Genomic DNA, 23,571 nt, shown 5'->3' with positions numbered 1-23,571 from the left:
ACATAGTTCCTTTCAGTACAGTGAAAGGCAAACTGGAAAGTGGGGATACAGCAAATGCTGTTGTTCCCTTGCCAAGCAGACACTTTTCTTCACAGAACTGAAGTTAGTATGGGCCTGGGTAGAAGCAAGAGACCCAGTACAGCAGTCAGAAGGCCCAGAACCAGGCTGGCATTGAAATGGAGCAGACCAACATGTATAGCCAGGACTGGCCCTATCCCCATTCAGACAGCCACCGAACACAAAATGGCTGTTGCAACTGCAGCTGCCTTAAGAAAATAATCTGGGTCATCAAGACCTGAATTAGACGATGATGAGGGCAGTGGGAAAGCTTCTGTATCAGATGGTAATACAAGAGACATCGATGCCGACCTTTCGGAGATGCCGCCTAGAATGGCGGATGACTTACTGTAACCAGTTCCTGAGGTCCATTACTGAATCATAGTCAAAAGGCACTACACCTGTCCTGCCTGGCTATCAGCTAGCCAATTCAATACATTTGTTTTGTGGATGATTGAACATGCTGACTTTGGCTTAGGTCACAGCTCGGTTGGTCATGTGATTTCAGTAGCAAACTGAAGACAGCTTTGTTCTAAACCTGGCCACTGGATGGGGAGCTACTGTTGGGAAATGTAATGGCTTTTACTTCCTCTGTACTTGCCAACGCAGGGAATGTGCCTGATGTGTGTGGGGAGCTGTGGGCTTGCCATGTCGGTGTCTGGACTCATGGCGAACAACCCTTGTCTAGCCACGGAGGCTGATGTTCTACTGGGATCCTTTGATTCTAGACATGTGAGACTGTATTATCAGGTGTGGCCTTTGGGCTCATGAGACACTTGCGTAATCCTCACATGGAATATTAGAGAGCTAGTTAACCCCACTAAAGGGCACCAAATGTACTCCTACCAAAAACGTAGACGAGTGCGTATAGAAATACTTTAAGAAAGGTTTCTTGCACATCATGAGTGCATGAAAGTACCGGGAAGATGGTGTGAGCAGCTTTATAGCACAACCTACTTCGCATATGCATGCGGTGGCCTGATTCGGATTTGCCCAGGGATGCCATATCAAATGCATGACCGGAAGGAACCTGGGTAAACAGGACTGCTGGAGAACTCTGCCTACTGAGTTTATTTCAAACACAAGGTTTTTTAAGCAACGTGGTTGTTTCGGGTTTTATTCACATTTTGGTCGGCAGGGGTGGGTGCTTATTTAACTGTTGTGTTTCACTGAAATGAATAATATTTTGTTTGTTTGGGGATTTTGGTAATATTTTATGAACGGAGAGCTAGTAATAAGTGGGGGGAAACTGTTAGAGTGACAACTAAAATGGGTTTTTATTAAAATTTGTTATAGGTATCCCTGAAAAAGAGAGTAATTCTCTAAATGCATTAAGTTTTTTTTAAAGAAGAATGAAATATGTACTGCTTCGCCAAAATTGAAATATCAAGGAATTATCTTTTATGGATTGTCACAGTTGGAAACTGCACATTGCTAATAAAATCGTTGAAATGTGAATGTTGTCCTGTTCAGCTTGTTTGAACTGGTAAAAAATGGGACAAGATTGTTAAAAGAATTGTGTAAACAAGGATGGTTTGGATCACATCTGGTATAAAACCGGTCTACAGGCCCCTCCTTTATAGGCTGTGTACCTCGGATTGTTGAACCAAGTGGGTCGCACTTGAATTGTTTTCGAATATACAGGCAGAGTACGCACTGAGGTTTGCACGCGAACATTTTCAGACTTCGAGCGTTTGTTGGAATAAAGTTTAACCCCTTCGAGGCGGATGATGAGCTCAGCTCGTCATGAGTTACGCCTCTCGTACGCTCATGACGAGCTGAGCTCGTCATGCACCGCTGGTTTTTTAAAAATGCAGCGCAGCGCGGAAATATGCACCGCACGCATGCGGTTAAAATTGAAAAAATGGGTGTGCATTCTCCCTTTTTAAAATGGGTTTACACAGGGAGTTGTGCCATGTCAACTCTTAAGTTCTGTCTGCACCAAAACACACAGTCTGCAATAGTAGTGTGTATGTGTTTGGTAACGGGACTCTGAGTGTGGCACAATACATGCTGCAGCTCTTAGATATACCCTCTCTTGTCGCAAGGCACTTGGTACCACTGGAACTTTTTTCAAGGAACTTGCATATGAGCCAAAGGTGTGCCAATTGTGGAAACAAAGGAACAGTTTTGGGAAAGAACACAGGCCGTGGGAACCTGATTGGCTGAATGTGCCCTTGGTCCTTGCCAATGTGCATCAGAAATCTGGCAGAAAGTGGGGAGTTACTGCAACAGAAACTCTCTTTCCTACAGAATGCTTTTAGCGCATATTTATCATATGTTCATATGCTTTAGGGCTTTTAAATAACTTTTGGTAGCTTCTAATACCTTAGACGACATGACAACTCTTTTTATTTCATTTTCTATTCGGGCATTGTAGAGGTTTTTGCTGAATTATGTTTTTATTTGCCCTTAGCAGGAAGTTGCCCTTGCGCCTTAGGGTGCCTAGCGATAATCACCAATATCTTTATATGCTCACTATTTGTCTTAACGTATATTGTTTATACTGTGTACTTTTGTGGCTCTATTGAGCCACATAAAGTTTATTGAATTGGTGGGGGGGGGGGGAGTGGCTTAGCCGACTGCAAGATGGCGGGCACCTTGAGTGGGCTCTGCTGGCCAAGCTGATAAACTGTAAGCATCCTGCGGACTGGGGGCTCTTTGGATCCCCCCTTGCCTGAGCTGTGAGGTGCCCGTACCCTGGGGATTGCGTCGATGGCAGCATTTCCCCGAACATCGCGCTACAGTGGGATTTTCTCTGAGAGCTGCGGAGACGTCGACCCAACACTGCGGCCCCCGGGAATTAGCTGAGAGGAGCGGGACGGGCTGCCCTTGCAGTGCAAGTGGAAGGCACTGCGGAGCTGACGATCGCGCTGCTGGGAAGCGATCCAGCTGAATTAATCGACACCGGGAAGCAATCGGAGGCTAGGGCGCATGCGAGGTGCGGGACCGGTACAGAGCGGCCCAAGTAAGTGGTGTGGCTTGTGACGGACGGGGACTGAGGGCGGAGTAGTGGCACGGGTGCTGTACCGTGTTTGCCGGTGGACACATCCCGGGTGGGGGGGGAGCTCTCCTCTCGGTTGCTGGTGTGGCTGTGCGAGCCCTGCGACAGGAACACCGTGCAGCCCCTGGCTTCCCCATCCCAAGTGCTCCCGCTGCGAGAGCTTGCACCGAGGAGAGCGCTTGAAAGGCTGGCACGGCCCAGTGCGCAAGACTGGGTGACATTGTAGGTGCAGCGAGAAGACGCGAAGTGGAAGGAAGGTGCCCTATCCACTTGCTGGGTGCTGCGCACGCCTTCTCCGAACATCGGATGGGTCTTCGGCCCCGGTTGGGCCTGCCTGACATGAACTGCATGTGAATAGGCGTGTGCCTGCTGTGAAGACCTGCCTTCGATGGGCTTCCTCGAATGGCGGCCTGGCTGGATATACGTGCGCTTGTAGCACAACTGAACCACTGGTTGCGGCACACGCACCAGTGCGTAATTACTGCTTTGGACGACCTTGGGCTGATACAGGTGGGGCCTGCTGGAGTGAGAAGCTGACATAGGCCGCATTGGGAACAAGCCTACCACTGTTTTCTGGACGTTTGCAACACAGCACACACTGGGCTATGAGTTGAACTACAATTAACGTTGTGCACCTTGAACAGAGAGTAGACACTGCAGCCAGCGAAACCCACAAGACACTGTGGAGGGTGCGCATCCCCAACACCAGTGTTCATTTGGTGGCCTATCAGCGCTTGTGCTCCGCCTTGCATGAGAGATTAAATAGCGACACCGGCCCAGAGGTATTGGGTGCCATTTCACCCACTCTCCCGCCTCCCCCACTGGGAAGATCAATATGGGCAAGGCAGGCGCTAAGCAGACCAAGCTTACCTTTGACAAAACGATACCAAAGGGGATGATGGACGGAGCGTTTGAGCAAATCAAACACTCACCCCCAGCCAACTGATCTGGGTTTAATCCATCACCATTCTTTAGCTCACTCCACCACCCCAGTTCAGACATGGCCATATGCAAATCAGTCTGACCCTGTGCCTCATGGGAACAGTCCAGCCCGAACTGCCAAGCCACACCGTCCCTGGACCGGAAACAAGAATCCTGGGATCGGTGTCGAATTCATAATCCTCATAGCCAGGCTATCTTGAATCCATTCCCTTTTGGTATCGCTTTGTTCAACCTAAGTTAGCAGGGTATGCTCAGACTTGGGTCCCTTGCTCACTTTGCCACTGGATTCAAGCTAGCCTGGCTGATGACAGCCATAAACCGGTCCTAGGATGCTTGTTTCCGGTCCAGGGAAGACATGGCTTGGCAGTTCGTGCTGGACTGTTCCCATAAGGCACAGGGTCAGACTGATTTGCATATGGCCATGTCTGAACTGGGGTGGTGGAGTGAGCTAAAGAATGATGATGGATTACACTCAGATCAGTTGACTGGGGGTGAGTGTTTGATTTGCTCAAATGCTTTGTCCATAATTCCCTTTGGCATACCTTTGACAACAGGCGACAAACCAGACAGGAACAGACCGCCCAAGAAGCGGAAGGCATGTGCTACTGCAGCGTGAGATGATGATTTGATGGCACTCCTGATGGAAGTAAAATCCAGCCTTAACACTATAGACTCCAAACGTGACCGGCTAACTGCTCGCCTTGACCAGGTGAAGGCCAGAGTGGATACTCACGATACACAAATAGCACAGCTGGATACACAATTGTTGGAAGTTGAAGACTCTGCAATGGAGGACAGGTAACAATTGCTCAAGATGGAGAAGGTGTTGGAACTGATTAGGGCAAAGAACGAGGCTTTGGTGGCGCGCTCCAGGAGGGGCAACATCCGCATCACGGGCCTGCCCGAATACACCAACATCACAAGGATGGAGGACTATGTGGAAACTTTGCTGCAGGACATCTTTGGCAATGTGCTCTCTTTGGTGTTCATTGTGGAGCGGGCACACAGTTCTCTGGGGCCGCACCCCCGCCGGGAGCGCTGGCTTTCCCTATCATAGCCAAGCTGTTAAATTAGCGTGATCGTAATGCTGTGCTGCGGGTGGTACGGGAGATGGGCGAAGTGTGGCTCCAGGGGAATCTATTATGGTTTTATCCCGGCTTCACCGTGGCGGTGCAGGCCGCCTGCCGAGTTTCTCCTGGAAAAAAGAAACCTTCAAACACGAGGTGCAGTATGCTCTGATTTACCCTGCCAAGCTCAAGATCCAGAGGGGCACTCAAACACAGGTCTTCAGTGACCCTAAGGCTGCGCTGACATTTGCTACAAAGCTAGAAGCGCAGAAGGGCAATTCATCTAAGCGCCTTGAGTGTCGAAAAAGAAACAATAAGTGACAACGACTAAGTTGCAGGGTCCTGTCCATTGGTTTTATATTGCCTTGCAGCCTGGATAACCGAGCTGCTACTGTGACGATGTCTTGGGCCTACAGATGAGTCTCTATCGGGGCGGGACACCTCTATGCTTAGGCATGTTTTACCTAATCAGTTTCTGACTACTAGTGTGGCTTGGCCACCCTGTCTTTTTGGCAGGGGTGTATGCCAGGTGGAACCATGCCCCCTTGGGATAATTCCCTTTCTTATCTATGTTACTATTTCTCCAAGTTTGGGGTTCCTTGGCTGGGTGGGTGTGGATACTCAGCCTAATTGGGTGGTTGGAGTGGGTGGAGGGCGGGATGGGAATTCTCCTACGGAGTTGGCACCTACTACAAGAGCCTTGTTACTTTTATTGTGTTTTTGATATGATGTTACAGTATGGACTCTGCAATGCATTGTTTACCATGGCACTTACTTCGGTCACTTCTACTCCAAACCACGGCCAATCCACTGCCCAACCACTCCACGTTAACACATGACGGACACTACATTTTGGAACTGGACCATTAGGGGCCTAAATGACCATAGCAAGGCACGCCTTATGCACGTGCAGCTTTTAATAGACACCGTGTGGATGCCTGTTTCATTCAGGAGAAGCACCTCCTTCCTGCTACTGCATCTAGGCTACTATCTCGACATTGGGGCGAATCGCACACCTCCTTCTAGTCTAATTATTCTTACGGTGTCTCCATTCTTTTCCGGAAAGGCCTCCCATGGCACAACACCCCCTCTTTCATTGACCCAGAGGGCAGATATGTGATTCTTGCTGACACCTTTACAATCAGCCACTGATATTAACAGCACTGTACTGCCCCAACTCTAACGACCCTGACTTTTTCACACATATTTGGCAGGTAATTTCTTCCCTAGGACCCCATTCCCTGATCTGGGAGGCTACTTTAACATAGCTCCCACACAGGCGCTAGATCACTCTGCAGATCGCACCCAACACCCTCTGGCCACCTCCCTTCTCCACTCCATAATGACGGACAATTCCTTGTTGAATGCGTGGCAACATGCGTACCCTGACGGGCGTGAGGGAACCTGTGTCACGGGCCTGTGGGGCTCATGGTCCAGCCTAGATCTCTGGTTCACTACCTGCGACATCACCTAGTGGACCACGTGGCCCGCACCTTGGCCGATCACACCCCTGTACGCATGCGGTTCCTGCTCACACTGTGCCACATGTTCGCTTGCCGATTACAACCCCCCCCCCTTCTCTCCGAGACTCTGCTTTCCACAAAGAAAATTGTGGCGCCATATCTGCCTACTTTGAACACAACGTTGGCTCGGTGTAGTCTCCATCAACCCTCTGGGAGGGCTTTAAGGTTGTGATTCGGGGGGAGTGTATCGCCAAATAATCTGTGGTGTTGAGGTCCATCAGGGGCACCCTCGAACGTCTGGAGAACGATGTTAAAACTCTAGACCTTCAGCAATCTCAAGATCCATGCCCTGCCACACTTGCGTTGATCAGAGCTAAACTTACCGAATTCCACGATGAGGCGGAGAGGGAGATCCCATTTCTGGCTGGGTTGAGAGGCAGGCACCCGCTGTTATGGTGAGGGCGATCGCCCCAGTGAAACTCTTGCGAATCTCCTCTGGCAACCGCATGCCTCCTCCTATATTACAGCACTGCGTGATGAGGCTGCTGGTGTAGAACAACTTCTCCTACGGATATCACCGCCAGAATCTTCGCCTTTTACTCCCAGTTGTACACTGCCTGAGATGTTATGGATCAATATTTTGATTCCATCGAACCGTTATGGCTCAGTAACAACCACCGGGCCCTGGATGAACCATTCACCCAGGAGGAGATCTCCACTGTCATTGCAGGACTCCCGGGTGACAAGGCTCCTGGGTCAGATCGGATCACCCATGCATTTTATAAACAATACATGCCCCTTGTTGTCCCGCATTAAGCTGCAAAGTACAACGACTCTCTTGAACAGGGCAGTTTCCCTCTGTCTCTCCGTGAGGCTTTGCTCACCCTTCTCTTGAAACCGGATAAGCCTCCCGAGTGCTGCGATTCGTATCGCCCATTGTCCGTAATCAACACTGACAATAAAATGTACGCCAAATTGCTGGCCAACCGCCTCCTCCCACTCATGTCATTAATAGCTCGCCCTGACCAATCCGGCTTTAGTCCGGGGCTCGCCACCTCCCATAACCTACGTACCATCTTCTCAGTCCTCCACCAGATCAATCTCACACTACTGGCCGTAGCTGCCCTATTGGACGTTACTAAGGCCTTCCTCTTTTACCTTCTCCCTCGGTTGTGTTTCAGCCTATATTTTGTACGTAAGATACAATTACTGTACACGCTTCCCACGGCTCGCATCAGGATAAATGGGCAGGTCACTGACCCCATCACCATCTCGAGAGGTACAAGGCAGGGTTGTTCCCTCTCCCCTATGCTTTTTACCATGGAACCCCTGGCGGCACGACTGCGCCAACACCACACCCACTGGGACATCAACTTCTCGGCTCTCACTCTTGTAACTACAATGTACGCTGATGTCACAATGTACGTCTGAGACCCTCCGGAGACTATGGCACCCATGACTAGGGAGGTGGTGTGTTTTGGTTGCCTTTCCGGAGTCCAGGTCAATTGGAGTAAGTCTGTCCTTTTTGCCTCTCACGGATTCTACAAAGCCCTTCACCCCTGATTTCCCTTTTGTTTAAAGATACCTCTGCATCTGGCTGAGTAGTGACGTGGATGAACTTTGGCAGTCTAATTTTGGACAGACAATGGACTGGCTGGAAACCAAGATCCGCGTGTGGCAATAACTCCCCTTCTCATTAGCTGGGCGCATTGCTAAAATGGTGGTGCTCCCAAAATTCTTGTACCTCTTTTTAAATATCCCCATCACTCTCATGTTGCAATTTTTCCGCAAACTTTCCTCCAACATTATCACCCTGATCTGGGCCGGTTGCCAACCCAGAATTGCTTATGATATTCTAACACTAGCCCTGGTCCGGGGCGGTATGGGAGCCCCAGATTTTAAACTCTACGTGCTGTGTGCCCAAGCGAGCTTTCTCCACTTTTGGTACCATCCCACGCCTTTCCACCCCCACGTGGCGGTTGAGACGGACCTTGCTGCCACTACAGACCACACTATTTCTTCCACCCAAACACTCTTGTCGCGAGATCGAAATGGTTGAATGCCTGCACTGGGCCTGGTACGGGCTGCGTAAATACACCAGCGCTGGCATGCTATATGCACCATCCATGAAACTTGCTAGCAACCCGTCATTCCCCCCATTGCAGACAGCAGGCATGGCCCGCCGTGCAGCTCACCTAGATATCAACACCGTAGCGGACATTTACCCAGACAACCAGTTCTTTATCCTTCATGAAAATACTGCTCCACTTGACAAGTTGCTTTATTATCAGATGAGAGCGACAAGCAGAGAAGATAACCCTGCCTTCCCCAGCACTCCCCAGTCCAACGCCGCCCTCGAGTTTGTCCATTCTTCCAGCTCTCCGTGGAAGCTGGTCACTAGACTATACGCTCTTACACTGGCAAACATTCCCGACTAACACTGAGTGCGGACATAGACAGATACCCCCCCCTCCTTGTCCACTGGCTTTACTGCTGCAACCAGATCAAGCGCCCCCCCCTCCCCAAACTATCGCCTGAGGCTCATTCATTTGAAATATCTACACAGACTCTATCGCACCCCTGCATCATTACACAAGATGGGCCTAATTGACAACGATAGATGCGTGCCCTGCGTGGCTCCTGGCACGGATTTTGCCCACCTGTCCTGGTTCTGCCCCAGAGTTTCATCATTCTTGCAGGCGGTGTGCACTACTGTCGGCGACATCACACTTGAACGCATTACCCCTGATCCCCATATATGCCTCCTAGGCTACATCAAACAACTCAGATGTCCACCGCAAACTAATTGCGATGCCTCTAGTACTTGCTAAGCGCATGGTGACCATCCACTGGGAGCGTAAACCACCACCTACGGTTAAGTGCTGGTTGGACGATGCAGCCCACTGCCAGACACTTCTGGGTGAATTTTGGGATCTGATGCCGGCGGCCCTCATGCCCCCAGAAATTTGGGTTCCTTTTATCTCCTACCTCCACCAATTGACCACTCCTGACAACCCAATAACGGACTCCCCACATCACTGACACACAGAATGCCCGGGATGACTCTGCGGGCGTTTCCTCTACCCCTGGCCAGATTGTTAGTGCATCTTCTACAGTACCTCAATCACAACTCCTCATAGATGGGCTATCCAATGTGTACCTTCCGTCCTCTTTCGTCTTGCAACGTGGATCGTCTTTGTAAGTGCACCTACTATTGTATTAACTGCTGAAATGACGGCCTGTAACTTGCCATAATTTCTTTTTCTCAATAAAGGTTTTTCGAAATAAATAAATAAGTGTATTGAATTGAAAAATGTGGATGCCAAGAAGAACGGTGTCCATTCTAGGGCCACATAGGCTGAATCGTATATTAGGTGGAAATCAAGGCCGATTCTACACACAAATTACTTGGAACCCATTAACTGTGGAAAGAGATCAGGCACAGGGTATTCATGTTACCTGAAATTAGGCAATATAAAAATCTACAAGCAACAATAGATCGTAGAAAAATACGCGTTGGGCATGGAGGTGGAAGCTGTTTGGGATCCTGCTGCATTTCGATTTTGAGTAAAAATCCACATCACGGGTTGATGCTATAAAGTGTGAGGTAGCTAAAATTAGTGCATAACACTACATACATATTATGTGATTCCTAAAAGTGTCTTTTGTATGTTTGAGCCCCAACTCCATCATGCCAGCTGTATTTTTCGAATCCCTTAAATATTTGTATAACACTGATGTGCAAAAGAGCCATATCCATTACAGAGCTTCATGGCAACCTCTGATTAAACACATTAATTATGATTAATCGTTTTCAGCATTCGTATGATGCACCTTGACCTTTTGTGTAGGGATGTGCTCTCTGTAGCCTTGGTGTGCCTTGCTGTAGACTTCCTAATGTCTTGTGAGACCAACATGAATGTTTGATTAATCTGTTCAGTGAGGTGTCCTGATTTGTTTTGAAGACATGACCACTTCTAATTAAATGTGAGTTGCATGATTTTGACTTGGGCCTGGCTGAATGATTGTTCATTTCTCTGCTGCTTGTGTTGATGTGCTACTTGTGTGGCATTGTTTTGCCAACAAGTTGAATGATGCTTTCTTGTATACCTGATTCAGTGGTTGGGCAATGAAATGTGTTTTGATCTTATGATTGCTGTAATTTATGAAGTGTAAGCTGTGTTGTTTTGGTGGCATGTCTTTACCAGATCTATATATAGATCTAGATTACCACAGCAGTCTCAATACTCCATAACATGTGCACAATCTGATTCTACACCCATGTTACACCCTTTGTGCACTTGACGTTCACATGGTAGTGAGACGGAGCAGTCTAGGTTTTTACTCCAGGAGGTGGACAGCGTTGAAGCTCAGATTCAGTATGACACAGTAAATAACACTCAAAAGCCTCAACGTCCATTGCTTTATGAAAAGTAAGGGACTTTATTTTGCTGGTGACAGACCCATTTAAAAGTAAGAACTAGAACAACCTGAACAAGAAGATGCTAGCACCTGTTGGAGCTGGAATATAATTGCAAATCTATATATCTCTCTGTAGATTACTATATAGATACATAGTTAGTGGGTGGTTCTAAATTTGTAAAAACATTTGGTCATATGGCCAGCATTATCCTATGGGACTTGTTTCGGGTCTGCAATGGAATCTCTGGAGACACTTGAATCGCTGATTGCTAACAGAGACTAAACTCTCACAAAAGGATCTAAAAGGCAAGTAAGGGGCTCTGGACCCATGTCTGCCCTTTGGGTGTCACTGTAGTGGCAATATTTTAGTTAAAAGATGTCACTACTAAAAATATTGAATTCCCACAATAAATGGGGCCACTCCAAAAATATAGAGTCCAAAGACGAATACCCAAAGCAAAAACTATTACATTAAATACACTTTTTAGGTGATCTTATTGCATAATGTTCCATTGACAAGTTGTCTGTTCACGGACTTCCCATTTTGGGGATACTGTGGAGTTGACTGGAGTCCATAGAACAATAAGGTCCCAACTGGTCTGTTAACATTTAGATGGGAACAGACGCTGCCATGGGTGTGACCCAACGAAGTCTTGAACTTTTGGGGCCTATGTATCTTAGGATCTACCAGTAGCGGTCAAGATTTTGCTGTGGTGATGCACACGCAGATATGGACATCCACTGCGATTACTGGTGATACCAACACCCACTAAACTTTATCACCTCTTCAACTTGGATACCTCTGTAATAGTGTGGGCTTAAAGTGTTTGACGGTTCCTAAATCAGAATGACTTCATCCCAACAGCAGAACCACAACCTGTGCAGGTGGTCTGAAGACAGACTAATTCTTGTAGGCTGAAGAATGGGGCATATATATAACATACAGAGAAGGGGCAGGACTTCGACATGAAAAACAGGAGGGCTTCCTGGGCCTAGGCTCTCTTTGCTTGCGCACCTACGTTGCGCCACTGAAAACGGATACAGCTTGTTGTTCAGGCAAGCCCGGTGACTTGCCAACATATGTGAAATGTATGATATGTTCTCTCCCTAACCCCCCCCCCCCCAACCCCCTCAAACCCATGCAGTCTTCAATAATGCTTTTAGCTTGTGGATTTAAGTACATGGGCTGTAGAAGCGATGTACTTTCATCTTTGATACTGTGGGTAATGTTTTGAAATGTATACTATACATTGATGTTTGTATTGCTAAAATATTAATAATGATTGAGATAAGGTTGGTATTGCTGGAGAGGTAGGGGTCGGACTACTTACTTGCCTTCCTGTGCTTGTAAAATTGTTGTCTATATCTTTATTTTATAAGTAGGTGAGGGAGTAGGACAGTTAGTGTTTATTAATGACAACTTTCCTCTGTGTTATACCAGGAGCGAATTGGGTCATGAGATGTATTTTGGAGGTTGGACTTTAGAATGCTACTTGCTCGTCATCCTATCTTGCTGTAGGCCTAGTCTGATTTCCTTGTTTTACAATGTGTGCTATGTCGCTTGGATAGGGGGGGATTGGTGTCATCAGTGGGCGGATAATGTATCTATTTGCATTTTGTGTAGCGCTTGGTAGCCTTTAGTATGGGTAGGTGATAGGATAGAAATATTATGCATGGCTTAGGACGTATCCCACCCTATGCTGACTGGGGCACACGTGGTAGATTACTGCGTGGCAAAGGTACTTGTCAATAACTGTTGGCTGTCACAGACCCTGAAGAAAAGTCCTCTTAGCATGGTTTTGTATTCTCATAGGCTTGCCGTGGAGCACAAACTGCTGCCGCCCCTGCCCCAGACACTCTGAAATCTCCGCGCATTAAGAAGTTTGCAGTCTACAGATGGGACCCGGACAAGCATGGCGATAAGCCCCGTATGCAGACCTTTGAGGTGGACCTCAACACGTGAGTGAAAGGCAGAAGGTGGGATTGAAGTAGAGCGGAACAGAGTCCTCTTGTCAGAAACCTGTCCGCTACATTTGTTCATAACCTATGGTGCTACATTACGAGCTATAGATCCACTTCTCAATCATGGGCATTTGTTTTTTGCTTTTTGTGCTATGAAATATAATACTCCTGTTTGGCCACTGATCCGAGTATTTGCTATGTGGGTAATTTGGTTGAAACTGCAGTTAAATAGCTAGTGCTATTGTTTTTTTTATATAAGTAAAAGAAGGGTTTATCTGTAGCTGTTTTCATATTACCTGCAAGTTTATTTTGACCTGCAATACTAATTTATTTCCTACTACTGAGATGTTTTCCTGTAAAAGGCAAATTATACAAAGTACTCACAATGTAGTAATAGCAGGGGGTACATAATGTAAAATGGAATCCTGGAACAAACGCTGCATCACTGGTTCCCCTGAGCTACAGCATTCCTCCACTTTTCCAGGGCTGGAGCCCTCATACAGTTCTGCCAGTGGACCTCTAACCTGACACGCAACATCACCTACTTTCCCAGCACAATATGCTCCGCACAGCTCTGCTCAAGCACTTAAATCCTGACTTTCCGCACTCATTATTGATTTATATAGAATCTTGTGAAAGGTTGGATGTGTCACTTTGGAGCTGCAAACAGGGGAATGCAACTGCGGGTCGTGGGGGCGAAGGGGGTGAGACAGTCCACCTGGATTTACGGGAAGGACCTTATTTTGTACACCTTAAATCACTTCTCAATGTGTAGGTCATTCTAGTTTTATGGAGCACAGCAGAGTGTGATCTTGCTATTAGCTTAGTGTAGAAGGCTAACTGAAATGTTCAATTGCAGGCCCTGAACTCACGTGGTTCTGTTGGCGTTAGAATTCGCGCTCCTTGATTAGCTCTGAGGAAGACACACCTATGTTCCTGACTGGTACATACTGGTGTGCAAGGTTTTGGAGTAGGCTTTGTGCATGATGCACCATGCTGTAGATGTAATTGTAGATTCCACCAGGAGGTAGGGGAGAGCCTTTGTTGCTAGCTATTTCAATAATCGGACCCACACAATTCTGGCAGAGCACCACTTTGCTGGCCTGCAACAATCCATACTTTTCCAGTACCAGGATTCATACCAAGAGTTGGCAGTGCACTGCAAAATGTACCACTACTCTTCAAGCATATCTAACTCCATGCAGCTGCAACTACACCTCCAGCATGACCGACAGATCCTCTGCTATGCCAGTATTCCGGAGCTGCGAATCATAGGCGTTGAAGCACTGGTGTACCGTAAATAAGAGCTAAATAACACAATTGCTCCTCTACATGACCATGACATTTTAGGAATTCTTCACTGCTACTTCTCTATAGCAGAATATTTGAAATCGTCTGAGGTATCTGATAGTAACTTGTTTTTGTATAGTGCTTTCAGACTTCGAGTTTGCTGCATTGTAGCACAACCAATAGCAGGTGCTAATATTGTCTAATTCTGGTGTACTTATGTTGTCCATAGAAGGAAAGACTTCGAGGACTGATGGAATTCAAATCTGTGGTCTGTTTGATACACGCAGGTCCTGGCAGCAAATCTTTCTTCGGTGAACAATTTTTTCATGGTCTGTTTCTCTTTGTAGATGTGGCCCGATGGTGCTTGATGCTCTGATCAAAATAAAAAATGAGATGGATCCTACCCTTACTTTCCGTAGATCCTGCAGAGAAGGTAATAGACTTCATGTTCTATTAGCTGTCACACTCTGTGAATGATCTTACATGAACTGTACCGTTTAAGTGGTTCCAGGAATACCGGCCATGTACAAAGCTGCTTTCTTGGTCTGGTTCTAGACGAGCCTCTATAGAGTTATGCGGGTCTTTTTTTGTTTGTTTTGCCTCTTATAACCACAAGGGTTTTGTTTTTAGTAAAAATGTTGTCATGACGGACGTTACCCACTGACTGTACAATGGGGTGCTTTTATCTTGCCCTTTTTTGTGTGGGAGTGGCTGGCATGGAGAAAGGGAGGGGGTAGGGGTTGTGGGCATATGCCTTAATCTTAGTCTGCCTTGGAATTCTGTGTTTTGGTAGAGGCTAGAGCTCTGTGTGTGTGGTGGTCGGTGGCTTGTGTGTTGGCTCTTGGCTTTCCAAAAGCTCTATGTGGAGGCTGGGCTGCCTTTCAAGGATGCATAAAGGTGTATAGGGGTTGCTGGCCTTGAGCTTTCCCTGGGGGAACGGGCCTCAACCACTGTAAGGACTGGCAACAAGCTCTGTGTAATAGACTTTCCTGTTGTATGTTGTTTAGATTGCGTTATTTTCTTGTTTACTTTCTCTCTTCCAGGAATCTGTGGCTCTTGTGCTATGAACATCAGTGGGGGCAATACGCTGGCCTGCACAGTGAAAATTGACACTAACCTCTCGAAGGTGGCCAAGATCTACCCACTGCCACACATGTATGTTGTTAAAGATCTTGTGCCTGTAAGTAAAGATGCTGCCCAGCAAAGTCCTTTTGTTTCTCTCTCTCTCTCTCTCTGTTTGAGTATCAAATTTGGTACACTGGTAGGTGTGGTCTATTTCTTAACTGGGTCCGTATAAAGGTGGTTTTGCAGGGAAGTTATGAGCCATGCAGTAAGAAAGAATAGGATGTCTCACACAACCCTTATGGAGCGGTTTCAGAGTATACTGTGCTCACCAGATTCGAGGACCTTTTATTGCCCAAGAGTCTTCCCAAATACTCCCAGCATGTTCATTCTCTTTTGTCCTGGACTTGCCATATATTCAGGATAAACTCCAGGATAATGAGGTGCAAAGTCAGAAGCCCTTTGTTTAGGAATAGGGAAGTGTCTATTGAAAAGGTGTGGTTTGTTATTTTATTGGAGCATGTAGCCTGTCCTTTCCTCCATGTACTTAGCAGAAGGGGTGATGTTGCTACATTATCAGCCACTTCCAGTTCTCCTTCCCTTTCCGCATGTATGGTGGGAGGGGAAGACTGTTGCTAACTCTTGTTAGCATTGTACTGGACCCCTTATTTACATGGTAACAACATACTTGGAACAGTAATGGCATCGGTCAAGGACTGAAATGAAAGAAACCTGCTTCCAAGTAAAATAGGAGCAGCTAACACAGAGCCATCGTGAATGTCAAAACAAGTTACTTTGTCAAGCAACCCCTACAGAGCTTAGTTAAAACACTGTAGGCCTGATTACGTTTAAGTCTAAAATTGCTAATACTCACATCTCTATCCTTCATCATTACCAAATAAGTATCTCTCTTCCCTCCCATTGTGATCCTTCCATTACAATCTGTTTTACCATTATTCAAAGCCTTGTAAACTTCTGAGGTTCTAAGCATGGCCAACAGGATAAAATGCACCCACCTCCCTATACTCTCCTCAGCTGCATCCTTCAAATCACTCTTCCCAAGAGATTTTGCTAGCCATCCGAACATGCCCTTCTCACCCCTTTCTGAAAAGTATCTTCTGATCTGAAGATACTGTTGAATTGCCAAGATGTCTTCTACCTCCCAATTCACAAGAAAATCACTGGAAGTGGGAGTTTGTGGAACTAATGCACTGTCCCTAAAACCATTCTGACTAGATTCCATTCTGTTTGGTGTATCGTAACGACCGTAGCCCCTTCCATAGGGAAGTGCTACTTTTCTCAGTGGTTGATAAAAGATCAGCTTGTAAACTTGACCTTTCTTCTGACTGTGATATGGTTATCTGTAGAATACTATTGCCAAGGCTTGGTCGACCCTGGGCTGGGCATTCCAAGACCAGCTGTGCATTGAATCCTATTATTACTAACCAGCCACAGCCAAAAAGTAATGATCCGGTCTTCCAAGACATCCACAAGTGCTGCATCTTGTTTACAGTTTAACATCTACAAACCCCTTTTGGTGATCTTCCAAATGTACGCTGACGACCTACAGATCCTCATCTTGAATACCTGTACATGGTATGCCGCCAAGGTTACCTTATGTTTTCCACTGGATTATAGCATTTCCTTTGAATGAAAGGAAACAAAACAGAGTTTCTAGTACTGGTTTGTTCCTACATGTTGTTGTCAAATTGCATACGACCTTCGAAGACCTTTTTCCAACCCCATCTATACTCAACACACACTCTTTTCTTATTCTCAACTTCTTCCTCCGTAGTGTGTGGATCCGATTCAGAGGTACTATTGTCATCAACTAATGTCACAATCGTTCCCTGTTTTTCCTTTTACATACCATGACAAAATGCCCTCTAAAACTACTTGCAGAGCATTTTGATTAATGCATGACAATGTTTGCTGTATATGAAGTGTTCTGCACTCCTGCATCTAAAACCTCTTCTTTTAGGCAGATTTTTCCCCCAAAATTGTTTTTTACCACCCTTCATGCCTTTTTTTTTTTATTAAATCCTTCTATTGGTTTCTTTTCTATAATCTTTACTCTGCACACCTTTCTTTTTCCGGATTTAATTTTTGCCACCAGCTCAGTAGAACTTTTGCCCCCTGAACCTTCCAATGCCGCCTTTCAACATCCATTGGATACCTCTGATTTTCTCACAATAAAAATAACCTCTCCCAATACAGAATACCCTTGTGCCCACAATCTCTCCTGTACATACTCATTGTGGACATGCATATTATCTGATCCCTTATGAGTTTGTCCTGGAGGGGACGAAACTTGTTTTAAAGCAGACACATGGTCTTCAAGGATTTAGAATCCCCATGTTTCCTGGGGGGGCAAAACAATTAATCTGTCTTTAGCAACACATACTGACGGTGAATGGCAACTGTTGAGATATGCGAAGGCATTCCCAAAAACATCTCCTTCTGCGAGTCCTTTTTTTTTTTTTTTTTTTTTTTTTTTTTTTTTTTTACTTTCTTTTTTCTATTCTATTTTAAATTGGGGTTGGGTGGAACTCACGGATTTTAATTCAATGGAATTTGGCGGAGTTATATAAAACCTCAGTGAGAGGTTAGCGCAAGAAATTTGTCACGTTAACACTGCTCATGCTGATGTTTAGCGCCGGGAACTTGTTCCGCACTGCAAAATTGGCATGAACAGGCACACACAACATGCCAGAGGGTGCTGCTTCTTTGTGGCCACACAAGTAGATTTTGTACTGGAGCGGCAGCTTTCTCACCGCAAATGGTTGCGACCTGCCGCAACCGCCTGTGGTGAGAATCTTGCTGGGTGCCGTCCTAGTGCCTGAAATTCGCACATTGGGGACGTAAAATTTCGCTTGCCAACTTAAACCTAGAGGACTGCATCCTTCCTTTCGAAAAGACCATGTCCTTTGTTTTAACCGTATTTATTGTCAAATCGTTCACCTTGCAATATTGTGGGAAAAAACGGCAGTTGCCGTAAGGTCCAATAACACCGTATCTGCGTAAAACCATCCCGATATAGCCTCAGCTCCTAATAATGGCGTGAAGGACCGAACCTGGTTTAATCCTACCATAACATCCGCAATATAAATTGAAAACCGGAACAGTGCCAGGATATACCCCTGTCTATACCTTTGGGGGTACCACTTTTTTTTGACAAGGCTCCATTACCCCCAAGTTCCACTCTAGTCCACGATCCCTCATGTCATTGAATTTTCAGCATTATTAAACCCAGTGGACAATCCCATCTAGACCTCTTTTCCCAGAGTAAAGCCCTATTTATAGTGTCAAACACTGTAGACAAATCGATGTAAGACACGTAAAGAAGCTGCTTTCTTTTCAGGGCATAGCCTTCAACCAAAAGGTTTAGTATCAAACAACCTTCCGTAGTTGAATAACCTTTACGAAAACCCATTTGGGATATAGATACAATTCTGGCCTCACTTACCCAATCTTCCAATAAACCCAGCAGATGTCTCACATAAATTTACTTGGAATGTCCAGCAGGGTAATCATATGATAGGTCGAGGGCAGGGCCAGTTTACCCTTCTCAAACAGTGGAACCCTTATGCCGCCTTTCCAGGATTCTGGCATATCCTGGCCACTGATTATTGATCCAAACAATGGTGCCAAGACTTGGGCCACAGTCTTGGGTTGAGTTTAATTATGTCTGAGGAAAGGCTGTCTGGGCCTTGAGCCCTGGAGCTTTTCAGACCTATTATTACTGCTTCATTGCTACTTAAAGAGGGAAGCGGGATACTCTCTACCAGCCCCTTCTCTGGAGGCCACGACTACATGGATCCCAAGGCACCTCTTTGTATCCTTCTTTTAGCTTGCTGTTTAGTCGACCCGTTGGGCAATTGTACATTCACACTTGTAATCTCAGTCTTCCCCAGCTCAACTGTCAACTGCTAGGCATCCTGCAAGTATCTTACAAACCCCACATTCCATCCCACTTACATTCTATTCTCTTATGTCTCACCAGGAGACAAGAACTTGGAGCCCAACAATACCTGAACTGATTGGACCCTACCCTCACTTAATCTGTTAACTCATCTATTGCTTACACCAAGACCCTTATTACAAGTAGACTCTTAATTCTGCACTTAGCGGACCCACTGGAAGCAGGGATCACCACCAGGGCCTGACTGGAACACCAAAGCAGCCCTGGCAAATTTTCAGACCAGCCCCCGAACGGTGCATGGTGAGTGCAGCAAGCGAGCTTGACTCCTACAAGTGGGGGTTTGGAGTGTTTTTCCCCGCTCACCCCCCCCCCCCCCACACACACACACACACACACAGACAATAATGTGGACAGAAATAGCTCATTCTACAACACATTTTTGATTATATATTCAATTGTATTCACTTTTAAAGCATAGTAAGTGATGAACTTAAAGTGCTCCAGGATTCTGTAATCTTTGTTGGGGCTCTTCAATGATTCCCTCACTATCACCCTCCAGCAGTGCCCCTCATCTCTCCATAGCCCCTCTCACATGTATTTAATTTGTTTATAGCACCTTACATACGAGTGTAGGATGTCTTTGCACATTACATCACACACAAAGCCAGAAACAAAGAATCACATGTGTACATCAGTGTATCTAAAATGTTTCATTAGACAAATTGGGCTACAAGGTGTAGGATTCATGTCACCCATACTTATAGGCATTTTTGGGAGTGCTTGGTCTGGAGAAGCACAAACCCATGATTCATAACCTAACACAGTGGTTAGGGTTGTCTTTACTAATAAGAATGTATTTCGCCCCAAACAAACCCTTTTTAGCAACATTAGGTTAATGAAAGACTAAAAAGAAACAGAAAATGTTCTAACCTGTTCCATGTAGTTTGCATGCGGCTCCTTGATGATACTTCATAGCTCACAGTGTTAGATTATGATTGCAACTTATAAACTGCACAGTAACTAAAGGGTTTTTGGCAAAACCAGTGACTCACTAAGCTATGTAGATACAATACCGTTCTGTGATCTGCATGATACACGTACTTTGCAGCAAGCATATTAACCCTCTGGCAGTACCTTAGACAAGTCAAATCCGCCACTAGACAAAACTCTGATATCTCTTCAGCATGAACATTAATCACCAAAATTATCTTTACACTTTAATTGTTGTCTGAAAACTACTGGATATACAAACGTATTACTTCAGACTTGAAACAACAAGACCCACTTAGAAAAAAACGCAGCACTCTCAAAATTAGGCATATGAATTTATCCATGCACTTTCAAAATGAAACAAATGCCTTTTATCAATGCTCCACTTTTAAGAGGATTGCACTTTCCTATATGTCAAATGAAAATAACAAGCATAGCAAATAGATAAATATTTCAAGAAATCAAAACTTGGTATACATCACCAATGTAGTGTACTTCAACATTCTGGCCACCACGACTGGGGAGCCCTCAGTCAGTCAGTCAGAAGTCTCGATCGGAATCACAAAAAGTCCCTGGGGCAAACATCCATTCCACTGGATCCGCTCCTGTCTTAGAGCCAAAAGTCCCCGTCTTTAATAACGTTACTCAACTCAAGGAGAGATTTCTAGAACCCTCCCCGCCTTCCTTTTGTTATTCAGTCCAGGTTTGCAGGCCGTACCAATCTGCGTCGAGGTCACTCACAGGAGCTGGCCATGCTCCAAAATTTGCTCAGAGGCTGAGCAGAACATTCCTCTCTCACACTTGTAAACGGTATCAAATACACATCCCTCATTACATGTTTCGGAAACTATTTTGCTCTGTGCTGTGAGGTATGAAAACATCCCACAATCTGAAAGAAACCGCAAGCAAGCACAAAGTTAAGTTGTGCACGCAAAATGCAGCCAATGGTCACCATTGTACTAATTGTATTACAACCAGGAACTCTGCAGCGGATGCTTTCAGAACTGCTGCACTGCTACAGAAACGTCTCAAAGTAACAAAACCGTCCCCTGATCCTTCCAGCCTCCAGGGGAGAAACGCCTGATGTCCTACCGGCCAGTGCGGCCTGAACACCACAGACTTTCTAACTTTAAACCAGAGATTTTGGTTGCTGAGAAAACTGACACATTTCCTAGACCACTCTTAATAGTGGCCTTGGTGGCAAGTATTTAGAGACCTCAATCTTCCCATGTGTTAGTCTTGTATTCTGCTGGTTTAGGAAAAGGAAAGTTGGAGCACTTTCTTTGGTTCGATGAATGTCCTTTCCAGTGAAGATGTGCAACCGGCTTGAAAAACAAAAATGGGCAGGTGTGCTGTATTTTCCGAACACTCCAAGAAGATGAATCTCCACTGTATCCCAATCCATAAAATCATGTAGGAATAATTGAACTTTGCAATTAAAACCCAGATGATAACATCTCTTGGAGAAAAATAGGAGACTGTGAACCTGCCACTGTAAGAGAATAGTAAGCAGTTGGTGAATTATTACAGAGGTAGGGCACATAACAAAGCTAACAGCAATAACTATCATAAGTATATAATATGAAATCATGCTGACGAACATGTTTGTACCTGATGTGTTCAGCTGACTGCCTTTTCTGCTTTCTGTTAGGATTTGAGTAATTTCTATGCCCAGTACAAGTCAATCGAGCCTTACCTGAAGAAGAAAGACGAGTCCAAACAAGGCAAGGAGCAGTATCTGCAGTCCATTGAGGACCGGGACAAGCTGGTGAGTCTGGGAGCTTTAAGAATGGAATTTGTTAACTATGTTGCTCTTCTGTAAATGTTTTCTTCTTGCCTTTTAACAGTCCGATCTCTGAATGAGAAGCTTTCAGCAGACTTACTATGGCTGCACACAGCCCACTAGAACTTGAGTTTCTCTGGCAGCATATTGTAGTGTTTCAGTATCTACAAGGAACCTATGTGCTGCACCTCAAGCGAGAGAAGGCTGCCACATAATTTCAGCTCAAGAGACTCAAATACCGAACATTGGTGAAAGCTGTGGGATGAATGAATAGTAGGAGCAGTTAACCGTCACACAGAAAACCCTCCAGAGTAGAAATTGATTTTTTTTTTAATTACTTCTGTTTGTCAACCCCGAAAAGAAGTCTTGCCTCTTCTGTACAATCTGTGTGGTTTCTTTACAGGTTTACCCTCTTGGCATGAGAAGGAGCCAGACACAAGTTAGACGCACTAGATAAGAAAAAGTAATCTTATTGAGGACCAACTTGAACTAAAGTTCTAAACAGAAGAAAAGAAAGAATCTGAAATACTAAAGTGTTTGTTTGTCCTATGGCAAACTCCTTCAGGTGCTTTTTTTATCAGCAAATTCAGCATGCTTAGTGTGGCTTCTAAGGAACTTCTCCAGTTTGATGGAGTCAACTGTGATTATTCAGTTTAAATATTTACAATAACCTATCATTCAGAACAACCATAAAGCCTTGACGCTTGTACTGCAGGTTTCCCAGAACCCATAAATGCAGATTATATATGCAAGTAAGGTCATGTGTTTGTGCCAAGATGCAAAGGCTAAAGTTAAGGGACCCCCTCTGCAATAAATCTAGGTCAGGGAAAAGAGGGGTTTGAAATGAACACAATATTATATATTTCCCTCTCAGACCATCCTATTTTTACCATTAAACATAGTTCATATACATTTCACTAAACATCAAGGATGAAACAGTGACCACTCCAATCATCTCATTATTTTATTTTATCAAAAAAAATTAATATTCTTTTTTTCATCTCATTTTTTTATATTTTTATATTTTGAAAAAAGTCTTCCTTTTTACAAACTGTTGTTGTTTATATCACACTTTCTTATAAAAAACACAATAATGTATTATTCTGGATTAGTAAACTCACAAATACTTTTCTTTTAAGGTAGTGATTATTCACAATCCCCCCAAAAATATATAGAACAAACTCTAAGAAAAATGCATACAAATAAACAAATTCCCCTGGTTAGAAATAAATACATACAATCATACTGCAATCACACCAATTCATACAGTCTCACATCAACTACACTCATCCAATATCTGTACACAGTTGAGTAATTTCTGGCAAGAGAGAGCTCCTGCCAGCATCAGAGTCTCAAAATGGAACACGAGACTCAGCACTAGGTCTACGCGCGTTTCGGTGGATTAGAGATGTATTGACCACCTTCCTCAGGACCTTTCCAGATATCTAGCAATCAATTCCCAGGGGACCTATAAATACATAAAAATGTCAGCACTGTTGCACTCAGAACAAAAAGACTTTTTAACAAGGGCAAGTGTCATAGTTGGACCCAACATGAACATCCATATATTCCTCATAACTATACCACACTCAATCTCTCAATAGTTG

The 23,571-nt window shown here is 45.1% G+C and overlaps 1 protein-coding gene across 1 annotated transcript in view; it reads left to right on the top strand.

Annotated features, from left to right (window-relative positions):
* Positions 1–23,571, top strand: part of SDHB (succinate dehydrogenase complex iron sulfur subunit B) — a 113,953-nt gene that overhangs the window by 18,939 nt on the left and 71,443 nt on the right. The window contains exons 2-5 of the mRNA XM_078643332.1: positions 12,769–12,914; positions 14,555–14,640; positions 15,251–15,387; positions 21,833–21,949. Coding sequence (XP_078499458.1) covers positions 12,769–12,914; positions 14,555–14,640; positions 15,251–15,387; positions 21,833–21,949 — 486 coding nt within the window. The remainder of the gene's footprint in view (positions 1–12,768; positions 12,915–14,554; positions 14,641–15,250; positions 15,388–21,832; positions 21,950–23,571) is intronic.

The sequence above is a fragment of the Lissotriton helveticus genome, chromosome 5_1 (genome assembly GCF_964261635.1).
Source record: "Lissotriton helveticus chromosome 5_1, aLisHel1.1, whole genome shotgun sequence".
NCBI classification, from domain to species: Eukaryota; Metazoa; Chordata; class Amphibia; order Caudata; family Salamandridae; genus Lissotriton; species Lissotriton helveticus.
Note: the sequence above shows the minus strand (reverse complement) of the source record. Positions and strands in the feature narration are given on the sequence as shown.